Genomic DNA, 20,347 nt, shown 5'->3' with positions numbered 1-20,347 from the left:
ACTCTAAACACAGTTACTATTATAATATATACAACCCTTGTTCCTTATCAGATAAGTCTTAGTTAACACCACTTATTTTCATACAGAGGTGAGTGCTTAACTATAGATGGCACTCCAACAAGTTCATGAAGAAGGGAGGGAAAAAGACAGAATATGGGAAGATACGCCACTCTAAGCTTTAGGAACACTATTAGCAAGACAGAAGAGCAAACGTCACTTGTGAGCCAGAGTCCATAGGCTGGGCCCACTCTTAGAGAGAGCAGAGCACAAATGCGCCCAAGATCACACAGTTACCCTAGGCTTAGAAAGTCTTGCAGAGAGTTCGAAAAGAGTTTAGAGAGGCTCAGAAAAGTTTAGCCAGGATGTCCTAGGCTAACCCAGGTTCGAAAGCCGGGGGCTAAATCTACCCCGTACAGTCGGTGGCAAGGGAAGCCGGGCGGGACACAGTACCTTAAGTGGGAAGGATCCTCCAGCGGTGGCAGTTGTTCCTGGCAGCGGGTGCAAGTTTCGTCATCGTCCAGGGGAAGAGAAGCTCTCGACTTGGAGGAAAGATGAAGGTCGTTGCACTGCCAGGGAAGAAACCAGCCGCAGAGTTTTCCAGTTAAATGTATTACCCTTTAATTCGCGGTCGTGGTAAAACGTGGTATCCCGGTTGCCGGGGTGCTTGGCACAGGCAAGGCGGCCACGAGATACGTTGGGAAGGCGAAAAGACGGTGAAACTGGTTATCCCCACCAGTCAAAGGAAGAAGACTCTCCGACGGGAGATCTCCTCTGTCGTTGCGAAAAGTGGTGAGACGGTCCAGCAGGGCTCCACCGGTGGTGTCGTCGTGGCAGGTCGGCTCAGCTTCGCCCTCTTCGGATTCTTAAGTCCTATGGCGACTTCTGAAGTTCCAGTCCCCAAAGCCCTGCTTTTATGCAGAAAACCCCCATTCACTCAGCCTAGCTGTCACTCAAACATGCCAAGTTGTGAGCCGGCCGGCTCACCACTTGGGCCAATCAGGACGGAGTGCGACTTGAGTTGCCTTGGCAACTCAGTTCAGGGTGCCTAAATCCCCTTCCACCCCTCCTAAGTACCCCAGACAGAGTGGCACCACTTTGGAGGGCTTCTGTGGAGAAGCCCGCCAAAAAGTGGAACAAAGGGCTCGACTTGGGTTGGAGTCACAGAAGAGAACACAAACGCCATTTTAGAACCGAGTTTCGGCAAAAAACACCAACCGGAGAATTAATATTAATTAAATAAACCGGCGGTATGTTCGAGGCTATCGTAATTAAATAAAGATATTAGCCTCGAGCAATGGGAAAATCCCATAGAGAAATATTCGCGGTTGAATATAAAAAGTAGTATCCACTGCCACCAGCCAAAACTCGATCAGGGGGGACGGAGATGTGCCCCCTCGACTAACAAACCCCGGGGCAATCGAATTGCCCCAGCCAGTACGTCCACAATATGATGGTTTGTACTGGTTCTGTTCAGAATTTAAGACTAGTAAAGTCAATGGTGACTTTACAGACCCTGGGAGACAGTAGTCAGTCCCAGGGTATGGAGTCTATACTGGGGAGTCACTATGACACCCCTGTGTTACTGCACTGAGGGTGCTGTGTAACACACATCACAAAAACACATGAATCCCTATGGAGTAAAAGACCCCATAGCCCATTAAACACATCTAGAATCAAAGAAACACACTCAAATCATGTCCAAGAGTGAGGGTAAAAGAGTCTCAATCTTGGCAGGAGAATAAAATAAACCCCAAAAATCCAGCAAAGCTGCTGGGGGGGACTCACTAGGTTAGGAAATTCAGCCTAAACAGAGAATACTCCCTAACAGCAGCACTGGAGTGCTTTCTGCTGGTATCTTCTTGGAAGTCTTGGGTTTCCCCTTTGCTTCTGGTTGCTTTGAAATAGCAGTTAGTAACTCCAGTGGAGTAGGAGTGATTTCTTTTTCTATCATCTCCTCAGGAGAGCCCCTCAAGGTCCTCTCCCTTGCTGGTCTGGTAAGCTCCTGTAATCTCTTACTAGGTGGTCTGGGAGTGCTTGACACTACTCCCAAGTCTTTCAGATCATTGCCCAACAGCACCCTTCCTGGTACTTCAGATTGTACACTCACAGGTATCCTGACAGTCGTTTCATTGCACTGGATGAAAGCTGGTAATTGGGGAAGCATCTGCACAGGCCCTCCAGCTAACTTGGTGAGGCGTTTGGGTGCCTTAGCAACATCCCCCACCCTGAAAAAAGATTTGTCCACCACAGTTATGCTGGCCCCAGTGTCTCTAATGGCAGGGGTCTCCTGGCCATTGACTAGGACACTGTCTTTGTAATACTCTTTAGTATTAGGAGCAATGGAATTATACACATCTAAATTATGTTGTTCCCACAACCCTAGGGATACTAAAGATATACTAGTTGAGACTCCAATGGGGTCTTCAGCTGGCAGTTGAAAGTTTCCACTGGCCATATGTACTTCCTCCTCTGGAGCGAAGGCTAAGGAGACAGCGTGGACCCCTGAAGGTTTACCCTTACATCTGGGAACCCCTTTCACATGATCAGTAGAGCCACAAATGGTGGCTTGTTCTGACCTCCTTCTGGTCTGGGGCCAGAAGGTGCACTAGCCTGATTAGGTTTCCCTTGAGGCTTACCCTTAGAATTTTGTTTGGGGGCCTCTTTGGAATTGGAATTATTTGAATTCTCTTTGTTGTCTTTCCTAGGCTGCTTTCTCTCATTCTTTTTCTGAGTTACCCATAAATCCTTGTGAGCAGCCCACAAGTCAGCAGCCTTAGCTAGTTTCTTAGAATCTAGTTCGTTTGAATCAGCCAAGTGCTGTCGGAGCTCAGGAGAGCAGGCATCATAGATAGACTCCAACATTACAAGATTTCTAATTCCTTCGTAAGTGTTAACTCTATAGCCCTTAATCCATCCCTCTAAGTTCTTCAAACACGCATTCACCCAAGTAGCCCAAGGATTACCATCATGCTTTTTGAGGTTTCTAAACCTCTTAAGGTACTGGGAAGGAGTCTTCCCAAATCTAGCTATCAAGGGTAGCTTTACACATTCATAATCCATCCTATCCACCTCCCCCAACTCCATTACAACATCAGATGCAACAGTGGGTAGCCTAGAAAAGAGCCAGGGAAGAAATTGATTCCCTGTAAAACCTTGAATACCACGGATATATTCAAACATTGCCAACCAATCCAAAATATCAAGCTTAACCTCATACATCCCCACAATTTCTTTAGGCATACGGTGTCTCTTAGGACCTAGAAGACTCTGGGAGAGAAGCATTTTCAAGAGACAATCTTTTCATTTCTAGTTCATGATTCAACTCCATTTCTCTGAGCTTAAGTTTTTGGTGTTTGTGTTCAGTTTGGGCAATTAAATGTTTGAATTCCAGTTCAAGCCTCATTTTCTCTAGGGCAATGAATTCAGGACTGAGTGTAGGACCTGTGGGGGTCCCAGTGGACAAGGGTTGAGGTTGCTGAGCAGGCAAGGGGGCAGAGAGGCCTACATTAAGAGACACATCTACCTCTTCCAACTCATCTTTAACAGACATATTATCATCCTCAATACTTTCCACATTTGCTAGAGAGTCGGGTATTTTAGACCCACTCCCCAGACTTTGGTTCTTTAACAACTTTTCAATTAATTCAGTCTTTTTGCCTTTGGCAGAGAGTTTCCTTTCTTTACACATGTTTCTTAAATAAACAGCAGTGTAACTCAGGAGTGTCTCCTGACTGTGGCTTTCTATATCAGACATTATTACTATTGTTTTTTAATGATTTTAGCCTTGTGGTTAGTTGATCCAAGGTAATAGCAGCACTCTTTGATCCTCACCGCTGTACACCAGTGTTAGGCAGAATTATATGCAGTACCCTTTGGGAACACCACACACAATAAGATTACAAGTGACAGTACAAATTCACCTTTGGTACAAGCCCGTACTACACAGTTAAAGTGGTAGCGATGGCTGAGCAGCCAGACTTATCTCAAGAGTAAGTGTACAGTATCAAGTAGTTATACAAAGGACAGCAATTACTATGATTCAGGCAAACACTGACTCAAGGTTTTCAAATAAAAGGATATACATTTATTTCACCCTTCAGTTGTATAACATTACGCTATTATAAGCAGTTTAAAAATCACACTCTTAATACAACACACCACTCCCAGTAAGTTCCAGACAAGTTAAGCTCACAAAATGAAGTGAGAGCAAAATGGCACTGCAGCAATTTAAAAGGGAGGAAAAGACAAAGTTAATAGAAATTGAACCACACCAACAGGTAAGTACTCAGGGCAATTGAGCAAGAGGAACTACAGTGATAGAATCAGGTAGAAAAAGCTCAGGGCCAAAGTGAATGGGTCAAAAGTCTTTTGCTCAAGATCACACCGTTCAGGGTAGTTTGCGGTAAAGTTCATGCCACGGATTCCGGACGAGGTTGGTTGGCAGAAAAGTTAGTTCAATGAAAAGAGAAGGACAAGCCCTCGGATTGGAGAAAGATTTCAAAAACTTTCACCGCGGTTGAACGAAACGAACAAGCGGATTTGCACAGTACCTTAAAAAGGAGAAGAAGCTGTGGCTGAGGCAGACGTTCCTGGTAGTTCCTGCAGGCTCACGGTTCCTGAAGCGACTATCGGACTGACAAGAAGTAGGAAGACTGGAGGGTCCTGCACTACCCAGGGAAGAAACCAGCAGCAGAGCAAAACAACAAATAAAAGGTGCACTCCTTAAAACCCAAGCAGGGTCCGACCTTCCTGGCTATCCGGCCCACTGTAACTTTGTACAGCGAATTCGACCAGAGGAGGGGTCGTGGCTTGCAGTTTGGGCAAGCTGGTTGGTCCCACCAGCTCAAGGGAAGAAGTTCCCTGGAGGATCTTCTCTGTCGTCGGATTCTGAATATTCGGACCTGTACCAGGGCTTCACCGGGCGGTTCAGTCGTTGTAGAGGTCCTATTTCATCAGCTCCTCGTTGGTTCTTTCGTTCCAGTGGCGACTCTGCCTTTCCACTCCGAGAGACCTGCTTTTTATGCAGCTTTCCTCCATTAATACAGCCTGGCTGTCAATCACACAGCAGAGTGGCTGTCCTGGCAAGGACAGTCACCCAGCCAATCAAAAGGAGTGCGATTCGGGTTACCAAGGGAACCCATGGCAGGAGTCCTAAGACTCCTCCCTCACATCCTGCCTACCCAGACTTTCAGGCGCCTTAAGGAGGGCTTCTGTGCAGAAGCCCGCGAAAAGACGGCGAACAAAGGAATCAACCCCGGTTTGGCACGCAAGTAAAACACGAGAAAGACTTTAACAACACACACAGCAAAACACATGTAAGAGTCGGAAAAAGGCTCACACTCTTACCAGGGGAAAAAAATAAACCCTAAACATCCAGCAAAGCTGCTGAAGGACTCATTAGGTAAGGGAAATCAGCCATTTATGAGAATTATCCCTAACAGGGGACAGGATAATTTTTAAAGGATTTGCAAGCCTGTGCCGGAGCTCTTTCAGGCCACTACTATTCCTGTCATCATGCAACAGCACCCCCCTTCAGTGCCTTTTCAGGGCTATGAATCGACTGACATATTGGCTGAAGGTCCTGTGACAGAACATGACATGCCACTTAATCCTGCAATTGCAGACAACCTAGCCTCTTTGTGGCAGCACCCCAGCTCCATTCTCCCGGTCAACTTTTCTTTTATGGGGAAGTACAGGCCAGCAAGAGGAGATCCTTAATTTCTGGCCTCTCCCCCTTCTCCGAGAAGGGCTTGTTATGCAGTCAGCCACAATCTCCACCAAGACTGCGCCCTCCACTTCTAATCTGCCTCTGGACAGGGAAGGTAAAAGGTTGGGCGCAATGGTGCTGACTTGTGGATTTGCAAAATACTCTTGTTTTATGGAAAGAAGTCGAGCAGACAGTGCAATCCATCCCCGAAGTTGAAATGCAGGTCCAATTTACGCGGCTGATGGATGGAATGGGAAGGAGGTAGCCAAGCAGTCGTTGCAAACGGGCCTGGACGTTGGCGACTGCAATGGCCGTTCGATGGGGTCGGCAGTGGTCTAGAGGAGACAAGCTTATCTCAGAACTTCAGGCTTCTCTATGAACACCCAGAATAGGCTACTGTACATGCCTTTCGAGGGAGAGTTCCTTTTTGGCCAGAAGGCTGATGACTCTTTAGAAAAATGTAAGGAGTCAAAAATTAGCCACAGAATCGCTGGGCCTAGCTGCGCAGCCGGCCAAATCTGCCTTCAGCTTTGCCTCTAGAGGCAGAGGCTACAGGTGCTATGTGCCTTATGACAGGAAAGCGCAGCTCCCGCAGGTCAGGCAGAAGCATAAGTGCCCCTTCCACACCAGAAGGGCCAGAGGGGCTTCTAGAAGCAAGTAGCGGCGGCTCTGCCCTCCAAACCGCTTTGATGTCCCCTACCACGACTTAACGGTTGGTGGCCGATTGGCAGAGCATTGGCTGCACTGGCAGGTTACCTCCAATGCCTGGGCCCTACAGCTTTTTCAATGGTGTTTTTGCCTGCCCTTTTTTAGGAAACCACCGTACAGGCCCCCACCACCTCCAATCCAACCGGGACAGGAGCTGCAGGAGGAACTGCGAGTCCTGTTGTTTAAGGGTGTCGTGGAAGAGGTACCTACCGAACAGAGAGGATCAGGTTGGTATTCCCAGTATTTCTTGGTGCCCAAGAAGGGAGGAGATCACCGTCCTATTCTGGACCTCAGGACCTTGAACAAGTTCCTGAGGAAAGACAAGTTCAGGATGGTGACGTTGAGTGAAATTCTCCACGCTCTCGAACTTCAGGACTGCAATAAATCTGCAGAATGCTTATTTCCATGTGCCAATACATCGAAAGTGCAGGAAGTTACTGAGGTGCCTCAAAGAGGACAAGCACTATCAGTTCAATGTGCTTCCCTTTGGGAACTGAAGACCGCTCCAAGGGTCTTCACCAAGCTCATGGCGGTAGTCGCGGCTCACCTCAGGAGATCCGGAGTCCATGTATTTCCATGCTTGGCTTCTCCCTTAACTTGAAGTCCCATGTAATGTGAGTCCAGAGACTCCAGTTCATTGGCTTAGTCCTAGACAATCGTGTGGGGAAGGCCTTCTCCTCCGAGGCGAGAGTCAACAGCATTGTGCAGATGTTGAACCAGTTCTGGAACCACACTGCCTTACCAATATCTTCCTTCCTCCGTCTTTTACCTGTATCTTTCTAGTGCCAGAAGCCAGGCTGCCCATGAGATCTCTTCAATGACTCCTAGAAGGCCAGTGGTCCCAATACCTCTGAGTCCTCTCAGAATCCCTCAAGCTATCCAGAGCAGTGGTCGACTACCATGGTTGGTGGGCCGACAACAGCAACCTCATGGTGGGGGAGCCTTTCTGGCCACCTTGGCCACAGGTCCGAGTGGTCACGGATGCTTCTCTGAAGGGTTGGGGAACTCACTGCGGTGAATTGCAGGTGAGCGGCCTCTGGTCAGTGTTAGAAAAGATTTCATAATTGTATGTAATATTCCCTCCATGTGTCAACCCCCAAACTTTTTGCTGCTGTTTTATACCCTGATCTAGACTTTACCAGAGAAGCACAGCCCTCAGCTGCACTCCTCTGGGCTTTCGCTCACTTTCTATGGGGAAACTGACATGCCCTTAAGACAGTCAGTACTGGGAGACTTTGTTACCCTTAGTCCTTTCCTCATGTTGCAGTTTTTGTGCAGCATGTAACAAGAGTGCAATGTAACTTACTTTACAGAACCCTTGGGTCTCTACTCATTCCAAAGGCCCTAGAAACTCTCACTGGACTTTTTATGAACTGTGCAGATGTGTCATAGGCAGGACTGGTGGCAGCTATCATTTTTCATGTATTTTAACCCTTTCTTGCCATATTAACCACACTTACCAGGAATAGGTGGCCTGGCTCCAAAATGGCCATGCCACGAGGTTCTTTGTCCTGTTCTTTGGCCATCTTGCCGGTCGACCCGGGTAAGTCCTTATTTGGTCATGCACTTTCCCGCAAAACCCAAAGCTTTCACGGGCTTCTGCATGCCTTGTGTGTGTGCCTCCAGGTTGTGGGCTGGGATGTCTGTTCCCAATACACATCCTGGGTGCCAGAGAGTCTGGAGTGTCCTGAATGCATGCGACCACCGTGGTCGTGATTGGTCCACGTATGGAGTGAGTGTTTGTGAGCAGAACTCCCATTGGACCCTCTCGGTTTTGGCGCAAAGGGAACTTTGGATAAGAGGAGGCTGGAAACACCACTACCATGTCCAGGAGCCAAGTATCCTACAACAAGAAGCCGAGTCGAGGAACCGCTGGTGACCCGCTGGAAGGTTTGGCACCCTGAGCCTGCTGTCGTCCCGTGGGACCCCCGCTTCGACCCATTGGAATAGTGGGATCAACTATTCCCGGCACCTTCACCAAACCCTGCAAGTAAGCCTCTTCGGAAGTGTCCCTGGGCCAACCAGTGGGCTGATAAGCTTACACGGGATGTTTGCTCTGATACCGCCGCCGTTTCGAGGAGGCCCTCGAAACTTGGGATACTGCTTGCTCTGTGTCCACGGCACCCTCACACCTAATTTTGTACACTTGGCATTTCCAGGTCTGAAGTGAGACGAGTGCGCCCAGACCGGAGTAAACGCGATTACCGTGTTGCCCTGCTGTGGCAACGGCCTGTGCAAGTTAGCTGCATTTGTGATCCCCTTGCCCCTGAAGCCTGCTGCAGTGAAATTGGGCCGATTCCTCCTCCCGGAGTGGAGAAGTCGCCACTGTCCGGTTTGGGAATCCTCACTGTATCTCTGAGTCTACACGGTGTCGAGACATCCTGATTGTCGCATTCGAACCTGCCAGCGAAGTGGACTGTACTGGCGAAGTTTGGGTCTGCCTGCGTCGGGGACCGGTGAGTAATCCTTACCTCAACCGGTGGCCCCTAGCACAGGAGCCCATTTTTACACACAAAGTGGCCCCTGAGGGCCCCTTTCCTTTCCACAGCTATTGCGAAATAGCGACTCCATCCCTCACTCTCAAACTGCTTCTGCCCTCAAGTGAAGGTCCTGCTTGAATAGTGGGAACTTGTTCTTCATCACCTCATCCACCTTCCTGAGCTGCTATAGACCCTTGAAGAGACCCTATTTTTGTCCATTGGCACAAGCGCGTGCTAGTTCTATTGAGCATAAGGCTCCTCTCTTCGTAGGGCTTCGACTGTCTCTTAGTTGGGTGTATTTCGGATGTCGAACTGGGTCTAAAGATTACCTGCACTGCGGGTTTCCCTCCCCATCTACGTGGTCTACATATTTCATGCTTATAATCCCTTAGACCCCTATGGTCTTGTATATATATTGTGTTGGTTGTGATGTATTGGTTTACTTTAGTATTACTGTGATTCTTTGCTATGGTCTATGTTACAAAGGCCTTGTAATAAATGTGTCTATATTTTTAATATAACACCTGTCTGGAGTAATTTGTAAGTGTCCTTGCTTTGTGTGCTCATTGAGGTCTTTCAGTCAACCTCACCCCTCTTGAGACTTAGTCTTGACCGCCGCCATTGCTACCCTGATTGGTCTGGCTTGTCCAGAGGTTACCCTGTTACAAGAAACTAGGCTGGCCTTCTGAACCTCTGCCCCTCCAGGTCAGAGTTCAGAAATCCATCTTAACAGTCAGCGATGGAAGCCAGGTGGCATATCAACAGGCTGGAGTTGTGAGCCATCAGGTTAGCCCTTAGAGCATTTGCTCAGTTTCTCAAGGAGAAGCATGTCCTGATTCTGACTGACAATACGGGGACAATGCACTCCCTAAACAAGCAAGGGGGCGTGCTCTCCATCGCCCTCTGCAGAGATGCGCTACAGCTGTGGTTCTGGCTATTGGAGAACCGGATCTCTGTCTCGGCAGTTCATCTGGCGGGGACAGAGGACAGTTTGGCGGATGCTCTGAGCAGGCTGAGTACAGTCGCACAAGAGTGGAAAGTGTGCCATGAAGTCCCAAAGGAGGTCTTCTTTCGCTAGGGTAACCCATCAGTGGACCTGTTTGCCACAGAGTCCAACAGCAAATGCAGACAGTTTTGCTCGAGGGAATTCCCCTTGATTCCCGTCATTCCTTGGGTTCTCAGGAGGCTCAAGAGGTTTTGAGCATCCATGATCCTGATCGCCCCGGATTGGGCGAGGACGACGTGGTACTTTGACCTACTGGATTTGTCCATCTGCCCACCTCTCCGGTTGCCTCAGCGCCCGGATCTCATAACCAAGTCTGAAGGTTGTGTGCTTCACCCGAACCTCGAATCCCTCAACCTACATGTGTGACTCTTGAGAGAATGAGATATGCTGATTGGGACCTCTCTGAGGAGGTACTTGAGGTGTTGCTGGCTGCACACAGACCATTTACAAAGATTTGAGGCGTGGTGCAGGGAACGCGAGATTGACCCCATCTCTTGACCCACCACTACAGATATAAAGTTCCTTCTGTCACTGGCCTCAGCAGGCCTTCAGGTCACCACGGCCAAAGGAAATGTTGTGACCTTGTCTGTGTTCCATAGGTCCCCGGATTAAGGTTCATGTTTTACGATCCCGGTTATGGCTCAATTCCTGAAGGACCTTGTGCAAATGTTTTCGCCAACTCCCTTTGTTGTCCTAGATTGGGAATTTAATCATACCTGTTCTTTGATAGCTTTCTTAGTTGCCATATTATCCGCCAGGCAGATTAGTGAATTACAGGCCCTTTGCTTCAAACCGCCCTTTTTGCAGATCTTTTGGGAGAAGGGCTCACTTAAAGTAAGGCGGGATTTCTGCCAAAGGTAGTATCCGAGTTTCATCTGTCACAGGCCATAGACCTGCCAGTCTTTTATCAACCTCCACACCCTTCGAAAGAAGAGGAGCATTTCCTTCATCTTGATCCCAAAAGGGCCCTGAGTGTCTATGTCACAAATGATGTCTGAGTTTCGAAAGTCTGATCAACTTTTCGTGGCCTATTCTCCAACCCGTAAAATGGTCTGGTGGTAACGAAGCAGACACTGTCCCATTGGATAGTTTTGTGAATAGAGGAGTGCTACCAATCTGCAGGCAGGGAGCTGCCTTCTGGCATCAGGTCACACTCCACTAGAGGGGTCTCTGCTTCATCTGCCTTACAAAGGGGGGGGGGGGTCCTGTATAGATGTGTTCCTTGGGTCTCGCAGGGTTTACAACACACACCTCCAGGAGCTTGATTTTCTTCAGACTTCCCACTAGTACCTCTTCTGGGGCTTGGGTTTCAGGATTCACGACTGTTCTCATTGGACCTTGGATTTCCGGATGCATAACAGGTACCTCCTGGAACTTGGCTTCAACTTGGATTCAATGGTTATTTCTCCCCACCCCCTCTTTCAGGGTAATTTTCAGTCAGCTGAAATTCCCTTGCCCTTCCATAACAGGCCCTAGCCGTTCCCTAGAGGTCGCTGGTGGAAGACCTTTGGCTCTAGCTTTCCAAATCATCCAAGGATTTGAGAGTGGGTCGCCCCTCTGACCATCCTTCCTCCTCCAGGGCTCCCAGGGTTTAGCAGGTTCTGCTCCTATCCTTCCAACATGCCCAGTCTTGCAGTACCTTCGTCTAGGCAGCAGTCCTTCCAGTCTTCCTCTCTGCAGCAGCCTCCGCTTGCATCAAGGGACCATTAGCAGGTATGTCTGCTTCCTCTGGTTCAAGACCATGAATCGGCTTTCCCAGCCTCTTTTATACATACCCATGAGGCTGTAGCTCTGTTTCAAAACCTGTCCTTGATAGATTACCTCTGAGGTCACTGTGTTTTCTCCCCTGTAACTGGGGACTGTCATCCCTGTAAAACTTTTAATTAGTCTAGTTCAGCTATTATTAGTCATATCTTGGTTGAGGCTCATTACCTTATTGCTTCCTTTATCTTGCCTTCTGATCTGCAAAGTTTCCAAAGCATCCGCGAGATATTGTGCCATTTTGGAAATCCCTCACTGCTTTTCAGCAGCATCAGCATAATTTCACTTCAACTATCTTGTTGGGGTTCACTTTGTGGATACTGGAGTAGATGGTTGGTGTGACCCCATTGATAATTTCTGTATTCCAATCCTGGGGCTCGTCTGCTCCCTCCTGGTGCATTCTGGAGAATGGAATTTCCATTTGTTAAATTACAGGGCTGATCTTGAGTCCAAGTTAATGCACCTCTGTGAGGATAGTGAGATACATGATCCCTCCTCATTTACCCTGTGGTTACACATGAGGTAGCTGCAAGGCCATCTCAGTTCCCCACTGCTCTGTATCCCCATATAAAAGGTGGTGAACGCCTCAGACTCATCACACTAGCTATCTCCCACTTCCCCGACCTACCTTGTTGGGGGAGCCAATGTGGTGGTGATAGAGAATCGCTGATAAATATGTGAATGATATAAAACAAAATGGAATTGCAGGTGACTACTGATCATGACTCAAAGTTGGTCCCGATCCCTGTTACATCACCTCTCATTCCCCTTATTGTTTCTCTTTGAGCAAACATTTTAGATATTTCCCAATCCCAGTTGGCTTTGCCGCTGATTTCTTGCCTTGGACTAGTTAGAGCATGCTCTCTGTGGACTGAACTGGAAAGTTCTGACCAAAGGGGGTGGGGGGGGGGGTGACTGTGCCAACGACGAAAGCACCCCTATGGTTGAATAAGCCTTTCTGGACAATGGGGTTGGTCATAAGCGACTAAAAGTCATCATGGGGTGGAGGATCCAACACCCCTGCGTGGAGATAGTGAGTAGTCGTATGAAGTTATAGACATATGTGGACACTGTGATGAATCGTGGGATTCAGTCAGTCACTTCTCCCCAGGGGGGATCCTTTCCTTGTGAGGGTAAGGAAGTGAGCCCGCTACGCAATAATCCCCCTACGGGTGGCAGTAAGCGGGACCTCACAGGGTAAGACTCCCCCCTGAGGGACAAGTACTCCCGTTCTGCAGTGGAACTCCCTAAAACCTTTCCCTTTCACACCATGGGGGCACGATCAAACCAAACTGTGGTGTGTTATTGTAATACTAGAGCCAGGATTTCACTTGAAGAACAATACAGTGTAAACACCATGAAGAGGAAGAATGATTAAAGTAATAATGATTACTCCTTGGTCTAGAGCCAATAGTAATGTGGCGAAGAAGATTGAACCAAGAATGAAGAGTGTTCAACAAACAGTTCAACAAACAGAGAGGATGAACTATGATCCTCCGCTGGGGATAACCCAGCAACCTGTAATAAAAAGGGAAGAACAACCAGTCAAGTCGTCACTGGAGAAGGAGAGCGTGAGATCCTCTGTCGACAGAAAGCCAGAAGATGTTTTCAGCCAGAGGCATCGAGGAAGTCAGAGACTGAGGAACAGAGGGGAAGAAAACCCCAACGAGAAGCAGGCAAGAGCGGTGACGTGACCCTGAAGGGGTGGACTGATCAGTCTGACAACGCTGAGACAGTTTAAGCCTGGATGCCGCAGAGAAGAATCCAAAGCAGACGGAACGAGAAACCAAGCTGTCCTGACAACGCATGAAGTCCCGCTCCTGCGAACAGGCCCGGTGATGCCAACCCTTGAAAAAAGCATGATAACTGGGACGGCGGGAGACCTGGGAAGGAACACAGCTATAAATAATATGTTCAGCCTACTCCAGTGAGTGGCCCGAAGTTAAGGAGAGCAACAAACACTCCGGGACACAGCTAACACGTCCCAGTGAGTGGTCAGAAGAGAAAAACCATTGTGAAACATATCCTATTCGTCTCAGTGAGATAAGTACTGGACAAGAGAATTGACATTGGGCCTTTAAAAAGAATAGCAAGGAAGAAGACAGTGAATCAGAAGAGCATGAATATTGCATCAACGTCAAATCCACAGAGTTGAAGAACTGTAACGACAGAGAGAATAAGAACCACACAAAGAGGAAATGAGTCTCCCTAGAATAAGCAGGAAGATAAAGACTTTTAGAGACACTGAAGAGAGATCTTTTTCCTGGATTTCCAAAGCTAGCCAGGCTGAGGGGGAAAGGTCTGTCAAGTGAACAAGCAGGGGAAACCAGGACCAAGAAAAGTCCCCTACACAAACTAAACCAATTACTTCACGAGATAGCCAAGCACTGTCTCAAAATTGAATGCTATACATGAAGAAGCTTATCCAGTGGATGGAGTCATTCTCCTGATATTTTGTTGTGTTCTGTTAGTGGCAGGGACAGAGTAGCTTAGGGTTGCATGGAGGACAGACTGTTTTCTTTTGGACTTTACAACAGACGACAAGCACCTTAGTGTGGTTAGGTAGGGAAACCAATAGACTAGGGATAGCAAGGCAATTTCACCTTTAATATTTGAATAAAGAATCTTACTAAACTGGTCTGTCTCCTCCTTCTGACCTACCACAACACTGCAAAGGGACTGCATATTAATGAATGAGATAATTGTTTTACCAGGAGGCGGGATAGGTGAGCCCGAAGGCCTGGTAGTAGTTGTCTCAAATTCTCCTTGGTCAGTAGACTACTGACCTATAAAGGTATAGGGTCTGGCTGGTGTTCCAGGTCTGTGCGGTTAGGTCCTGTTGGTTGCAGGTTGCTGTTTCCTTGGCTTGCAAGACAACGAAAAAGTATGCCTCTGTTTTTCATTACCCACTTTTGATGCGTGAGCCTGGTTTCTCGAACAGCGGATGCTCAGAAGCATGACACTCTTGGCAATTATATATGTTCTCCCTACCTCAATTTCCTTTCATGCTATTGACTTGAAGTAAAACGCAGCCTATACTGCACATCATCTAGTATAACTCAAAACGGTTACCAGACATTTGGTCGAAAAAAATTGGTCGACCAGACAAATGGTCGAACCAATTTGGTCGAAAACCAAATGGTCGAATTTTTTTGTATTTTATTTTTACACCTTTTTTTTCTAAAAAACCCTTTTTTTTAAAAACGAAAACCCGAAAAATAAATATATAATTTAAAAAAAAATTCGACCATTTGGTTTTCGACCAAATTGCGTCGACCAAATGTCATGCGACCAGTTTTAATTCGACCAAATGACTGGACACCACTCAAAACATTATGACATCATCATATACTAACACTGAGGACATCTGTTTGTTTGGAAAGTGCAGCATTATTCTTTTTAACCATCAGTGACTAATGGAGCTGCAATCGCCATCAAGATATTGTTTTATGCTTTTGCTTCTGAGGGCCCAATTTAAATGTATCCTATCAGTTGTTATCCAGCACTTAGAAATGGACACAGCTTGTTTTCATATGAATGTAGCAAATCCTGTATTCTATACATTCAGTATTGCATCCATTAGAAATAAAAATATTGTGACAAATGGATTAACTGTAAAATCTCCAACGCATCAGAGTAAAGTACGCTGGCACTTATTTATGATCTGAGCCCAGTTTGCGTGGGTGTTATTTTAAACCTTGTGTTAAATTGGATATCTTTTCAAAACAGTTCTTAAATGTTTGCTTTCTTAATTTTAGATTGATTCAATGGAGCTGATAGTTCGTAGCCGCCAGTACCTGCTCTCCTCTATTCCACAATGTCCCAAGAGGAGCCATCTGCAAATCAACCAGGTATTTTGATTTGTACAGTATTAAGTTTGCTTTTGTAGTAAATGTTTCTGCCATACCATGCAGGGTTTAGATTACCCTGCTCATGCTAGTTGTAATGGGAACTTCCTACGACGGATTCCTTTTCTTTTGAAATGTCATCTAGTTACAGAACAATTTCAGAAATGTTCCTCACTGCCTCTAGGTGGCATCCCACAGCCATGTGCTGACTACTTCAAAGGTGCTCCTTGTACTGGAAGTGATGTCCTCACTACATACACATAGCAACGTGAGCACTCTGACCTCACCTACTGGGTTTGTGAGGAACAGACACTTCTATGATATTTTACGTCCATCGAAGATGTCCTTCAGATTTTTTTGCCATTAGGGGGTGCAGCACGGCCGGCTGGGTTATATGCCTCTATGCGCCCTGTGCTGGATATCATGCTGAGGATCAGTATATATATAAGTGTTGCGCCCCATGACCTCAGTATATTTTTATCCGTACATTTCATGAATGCTGTTTCTTCTCAACTCTGATACCTGTTTCATATCTCACACTGGTAAGGCCTTGGGATTCAAGCCCTGTGCAGATTGTGGGAGACAGATGTCTGTCTCTGATCTCCATCGGATCTGTCTTTACTGCCCATGGAGGAACACAATTCCATGACTGTGGATCATGCCAATCCATGCACCCTAATTCCTTGATTGAGCCTGCAGCAAAACTTGTACCTTTTCTCTCAGAGACAGGAGGACCTCTTGTAAGTCACCAGGACTGGTGAGGGATTTAGAGAAAGACAAATTCCAATCCCGGAAGGATAAAAAGAAAGCGAAGCACTTGGGAAGTCACAATCCCTTAGCGGATCCTCAATGTATCATTTATCTTTGTCTTTGAAGAAGAGAAGCCATTGTTCCAGGATCGACTTGAAGGACACAGTACCACAGGTACCATTCCCCACCCAATCCTTTACTCCGGAGGAATTGGAAGCCTTGTGGCCCCAGATACTAGACACATTTGCCAATACCCCAACCCCAACGGTTGCAGCCTCAGCGCCAACAGGACCCGCAGAACTCAGACAAGCTGACAGGGACTCTTCCAGAGACCCCCAACCACACACTTATGGGCTAGGCCATGGCTTGCAAGGACTTGATCTGCCCCGGCGCTGAGCGGCACTGCCTTTGGGCGTCAATCCACAGACACTGGCTCCTCTCTCTTCCGCACCATTGTCTTCTGAGCACTTCTAGAATAAGCCCAGCTCCAAAAGAGCAGGTTTATGACAAATAGGATGGGATCACCATTTACGTCGAATAATGCCATCCGGTTTGGTTTGGTCCACTTGAATACAGAGAGGTGTGTGACTTCCTGGAGGAATTGCACGCAGAGGGAGATGATCTGTTGGAGTTAGGCTCTAACCTGCAGGAGGCCAGTGTTCTAGATACCTCCACAGAGTTGGACATCCTTCCGGTGCTGACTGTGGGAATGCCCCATGCCTCCTCCCAAAAAGTAATTGTGAAGGTAGTGGAAACAATAGGCCTTTCTCCCTCCACCAGACCGAAAGTTCAATTCGAGTTCGATATTTTGGCTGAGAGGGTCTTCCAAGGGAGACCTTTTTGCCATTCAGCTCGGTGGTTGAAGCCTTGGTGTTGGAAGCCTAGGAGAAATCGTCCTCAGTCCCTGTTGTTGACAGAGACGTGGCCTAAGACAACACCTTGCGCCTTCAAACCCGGTTTTCCTTTCTTCCCATGCCTCCCCTGAGAGCTTAGTGGTACGGGCCGCAACACTGAACCTAAAAACGTTGTCCTTCCTCTCTTCTTCCCCTGAAATGGAGAGCAAGCGATTGTAGGGCCAGGTTGCCAGAGGCAAACACCTTATACCCCCAAGCATCCAGTCAATAAATGCATCTTGCGCTCTGGACACATTTGCCTTTTGCCTTTGGACAGTGGTTTTGGAGGTGGCTGAGAATCATCCTGAGATATGAGAACAGGGTTGAATAATCTCGTCAAAGATGGCAGAGAGGTGTCAAGACAAATCCTCCAATGTGGCCTGGATACAGCAGTTTGTATGGCGTGTTGTCATGAACAGATCCCTGGATAGGTATACCACCACCTGTACAATCAAAGGATAGAAGTCGTATGGTCAGACCTTAGTAAAGGATATGTGGTGAGAGTAATCCAACCGGCTTGAAGTGCTGCTATCCGATCACTGATGGACTACCACAGAGAGATAAGAGAATAGGCTCAAAGTAAGAGCTTCCAATTGATGAAACTCTCTGTCTGATATATAAATACAGCCACAGTGAGTAATCAATGGAAAGGGCAAGGAGCATGAAACAACCGCCAAGCCGTAGAAATAAAAGGAGACTATAAGTATGCTTCCCAGACGTCTCAATCTATTAGACCACTTCTGAACCCACACTAACCTGTTGGCATAGTCCAAAACACAAAAGGTATTCCACAATGAAATCCAGGTAATTCCAATGGGAAACAATGAGCAGGAATGGAATGGTTAGTGTGGAAGCTAATCCCGAATGGCACGAGGGTTGCACTAGTGCCGGGTTGGTGCACTCCTGGATAGCGTCCCAATAGTTATGTGTACTATTGGATATCCACAAAAGTTCAGTATAATGAAGAAAGCAGAAGCTCAATCCTCGTCTGGATAAATGTTTCAACGTGGGTAGCAATAAGCAGTTTCAATGCCCTTGGAAAAATAAACAATGAACCCAAACCAAACTGATTTGAGCAAACCCAGAAATGCTCAGTAAAGAAGAACGCTGGAAGCAGCTGCCAACTAATATGAAAAGAACAGATGCGGTCGGCAGTCAGCCAAAGTAGTTTTTCTTGAAATAAGTAGCACTCAGTGATAAATCCATCTGTAGGATGGACAACAAAAGTAGCGACCAGGATATCGCTAGCGAAATGCTACTTGAAGTTTCCCGCTCGGGAAAGATAGCGAGGAGCAAGTGTTCGTAGGAAGAAGGTTGCGGTCAGGAGACCGCCAGATGAACGCTTACTTGGAGTTTCCGGCTCGAGTAGGCTAGCGAGAGGCAGGTCCATCCAATTCCACACCAAATACTGAAAGGGTAGTAGTAGACCGGAGCCGCTGGTAAGAGGTTGGATAAAAGGGAATCGAACGAACCGGGGCTTCAGACTAAGCCACAACAAACAATCAGAAGCAGCGACTGAACAGCGACATACTGCTAAGTGCGGGCAATAGAGACACGTGACAAAGGAAGAACACGTGGTCTATAACGGCGTAACAGCTGCTGACGCCGCTTACCAGGAAGAGTATCAATTAACCTCCACCTAGTGTAGAACAGTCTAGCCGTTCTGTATGCAAAACTTACCCTTTGTGGAGTGATTGGTAGAACGAACACCAAGATGAAGGGGCACAGTAGGTATGACACTCGTAGAATGGCTGTGGGTTCAGTGGTCAAATGGCTGAGACATCCAAGTGTCACTCCAGACATCCAAGTGAAGCTTCTAGACATGCTTTTTGATGGCGTAAGGCAGCTATGGTATCACATGTACGACACTGACACAAAAGGTACAATTTGTAAAACCTTCATGAAGTTTCAATGGGGTTGGAGAAATTACTACTCTGCCTTATAGCTAACATGAGAGTAGTCTTTACCATCAAATAATACATAAAACAGTCCTAGTTGTCTATGTCAAATCAAAATGGCCTATACTAACAAAACCTAATGCCTGCCCTATATCTTGTACAAAAATGTGAAAAGGAGAATATCTATGCAAAGGACAGTCAGTGTTCAAAAGTAACAAATAAATGTGGCTGATTCAGCTCTCCTCCCCACGTTGGACAGCACGGAGTACAGTGGCCCCTGTAGGCAAGGTGACACGCTCTGGCTCTTAACACAAAAGCAGTTCAAGACATGGATCGAAACCGGCCTGGCCTTCCATATTAAAGTCTTGCATTCCAATTCCTAAAAAACACAGTTCAACAAAAAGCTCAGATCGGACTCCCTCTGTCGGACTCAGACCTCTTCAAGCACAATATCACATTGGTCTCCCTCAACTGGGCTCAGACCTTTCAAAACACAAGTTCAGGTAAGGCTCCCTCAGACGGGCTCGTCCCGTTCCAGAACAAACAGTTCAAAAGAAGAACACTTGCAGGGGTTCCATTCCCTAAGCTTAATTCATCTCCTTTAGGGGTTACCTTCCCCTAACCTTTTACACATTCAGTCTCCCTCTGTTTGATTTGGACCGTTACCTAATGTCAAAGACTTTCGAATGTGCATGGCCTTCTCCCACAGACCTCTGCAGGACCACTTCGACGTTTTAGCTTCCTACTCACACTCCTTTGTTATTTACCCCAGTGCTTTCTGGTCTGGGTAGTTCTCTGTGTCACGTATCAAAGTTCACTTTCCCCTTTTCCCGGGGTCAATTTCATTTACTTTGTTTTTACAGTTCATTCACTTTATCGCTATAAACATTTCACCTTTCACAGAGACTTTCGAGTGGGCGACTTTCTTTCGCCGGACCACTCCCGTTACTCAGTATCGCAAACTACTTTACAGCTATCATTACTTCAAAGTTCATTCGCAGGTCTCCCTTTCTTCACTTCTTATCTACACGCGTGCAGCCTTCAAAAGCGTGATATAATATTGGCACTTCAATCTTTCTTTAGCACACACCGGTCTCTCAAGTCACTTTCCAACTCACCGACTGTGTGCAAAACAACATAGGTATTGTTCCAGGGTTTGATTAGTGCGTGGATCGGCCTTCCTGGAAACTCTGGCACTCCTAGAAATTCAATAGAATCCTAATGCTCATTCCCTCACCCAAAATGGCTGCCGCCCAGGTTCATATCCAGAATAAGGAGTTTGTGGTCCAGTTTCCT

The 20,347-nt window shown here is 47.0% G+C and overlaps 1 protein-coding gene across 6 annotated transcripts in view; it reads left to right on the top strand.

The window, feature by feature from the left end:
- The window catches only part of FANCA (FA complementation group A), a 3,206,914-nt gene that overhangs the window by 3,128,245 nt on the left and 58,322 nt on the right, over positions 1-20,347 (top strand). For all 6 annotated transcript variants that reach the window (XM_069646037.1, XM_069646039.1, XM_069646038.1 and 3 more), the window contains one exon: positions 15,421-15,513. In XM_069646037.1, coding sequence (XP_069502138.1) covers positions 15,421-15,513 — 93 coding nt within the window. The remainder of the gene's footprint in view (positions 1-15,420; positions 15,514-20,347) is intronic.

This window comes from Ambystoma mexicanum, chromosome 2p (genome assembly GCF_040938575.1).
Source record: "Ambystoma mexicanum isolate Mex_15411 chromosome 2p, UKY_AmexF1_1, whole genome shotgun sequence".
Classification (NCBI taxonomy): Eukaryota; Metazoa; Chordata; class Amphibia; order Caudata; family Ambystomatidae; genus Ambystoma; species Ambystoma mexicanum.
This window is presented reverse-complemented; position numbering and strand designations above follow the sequence as displayed.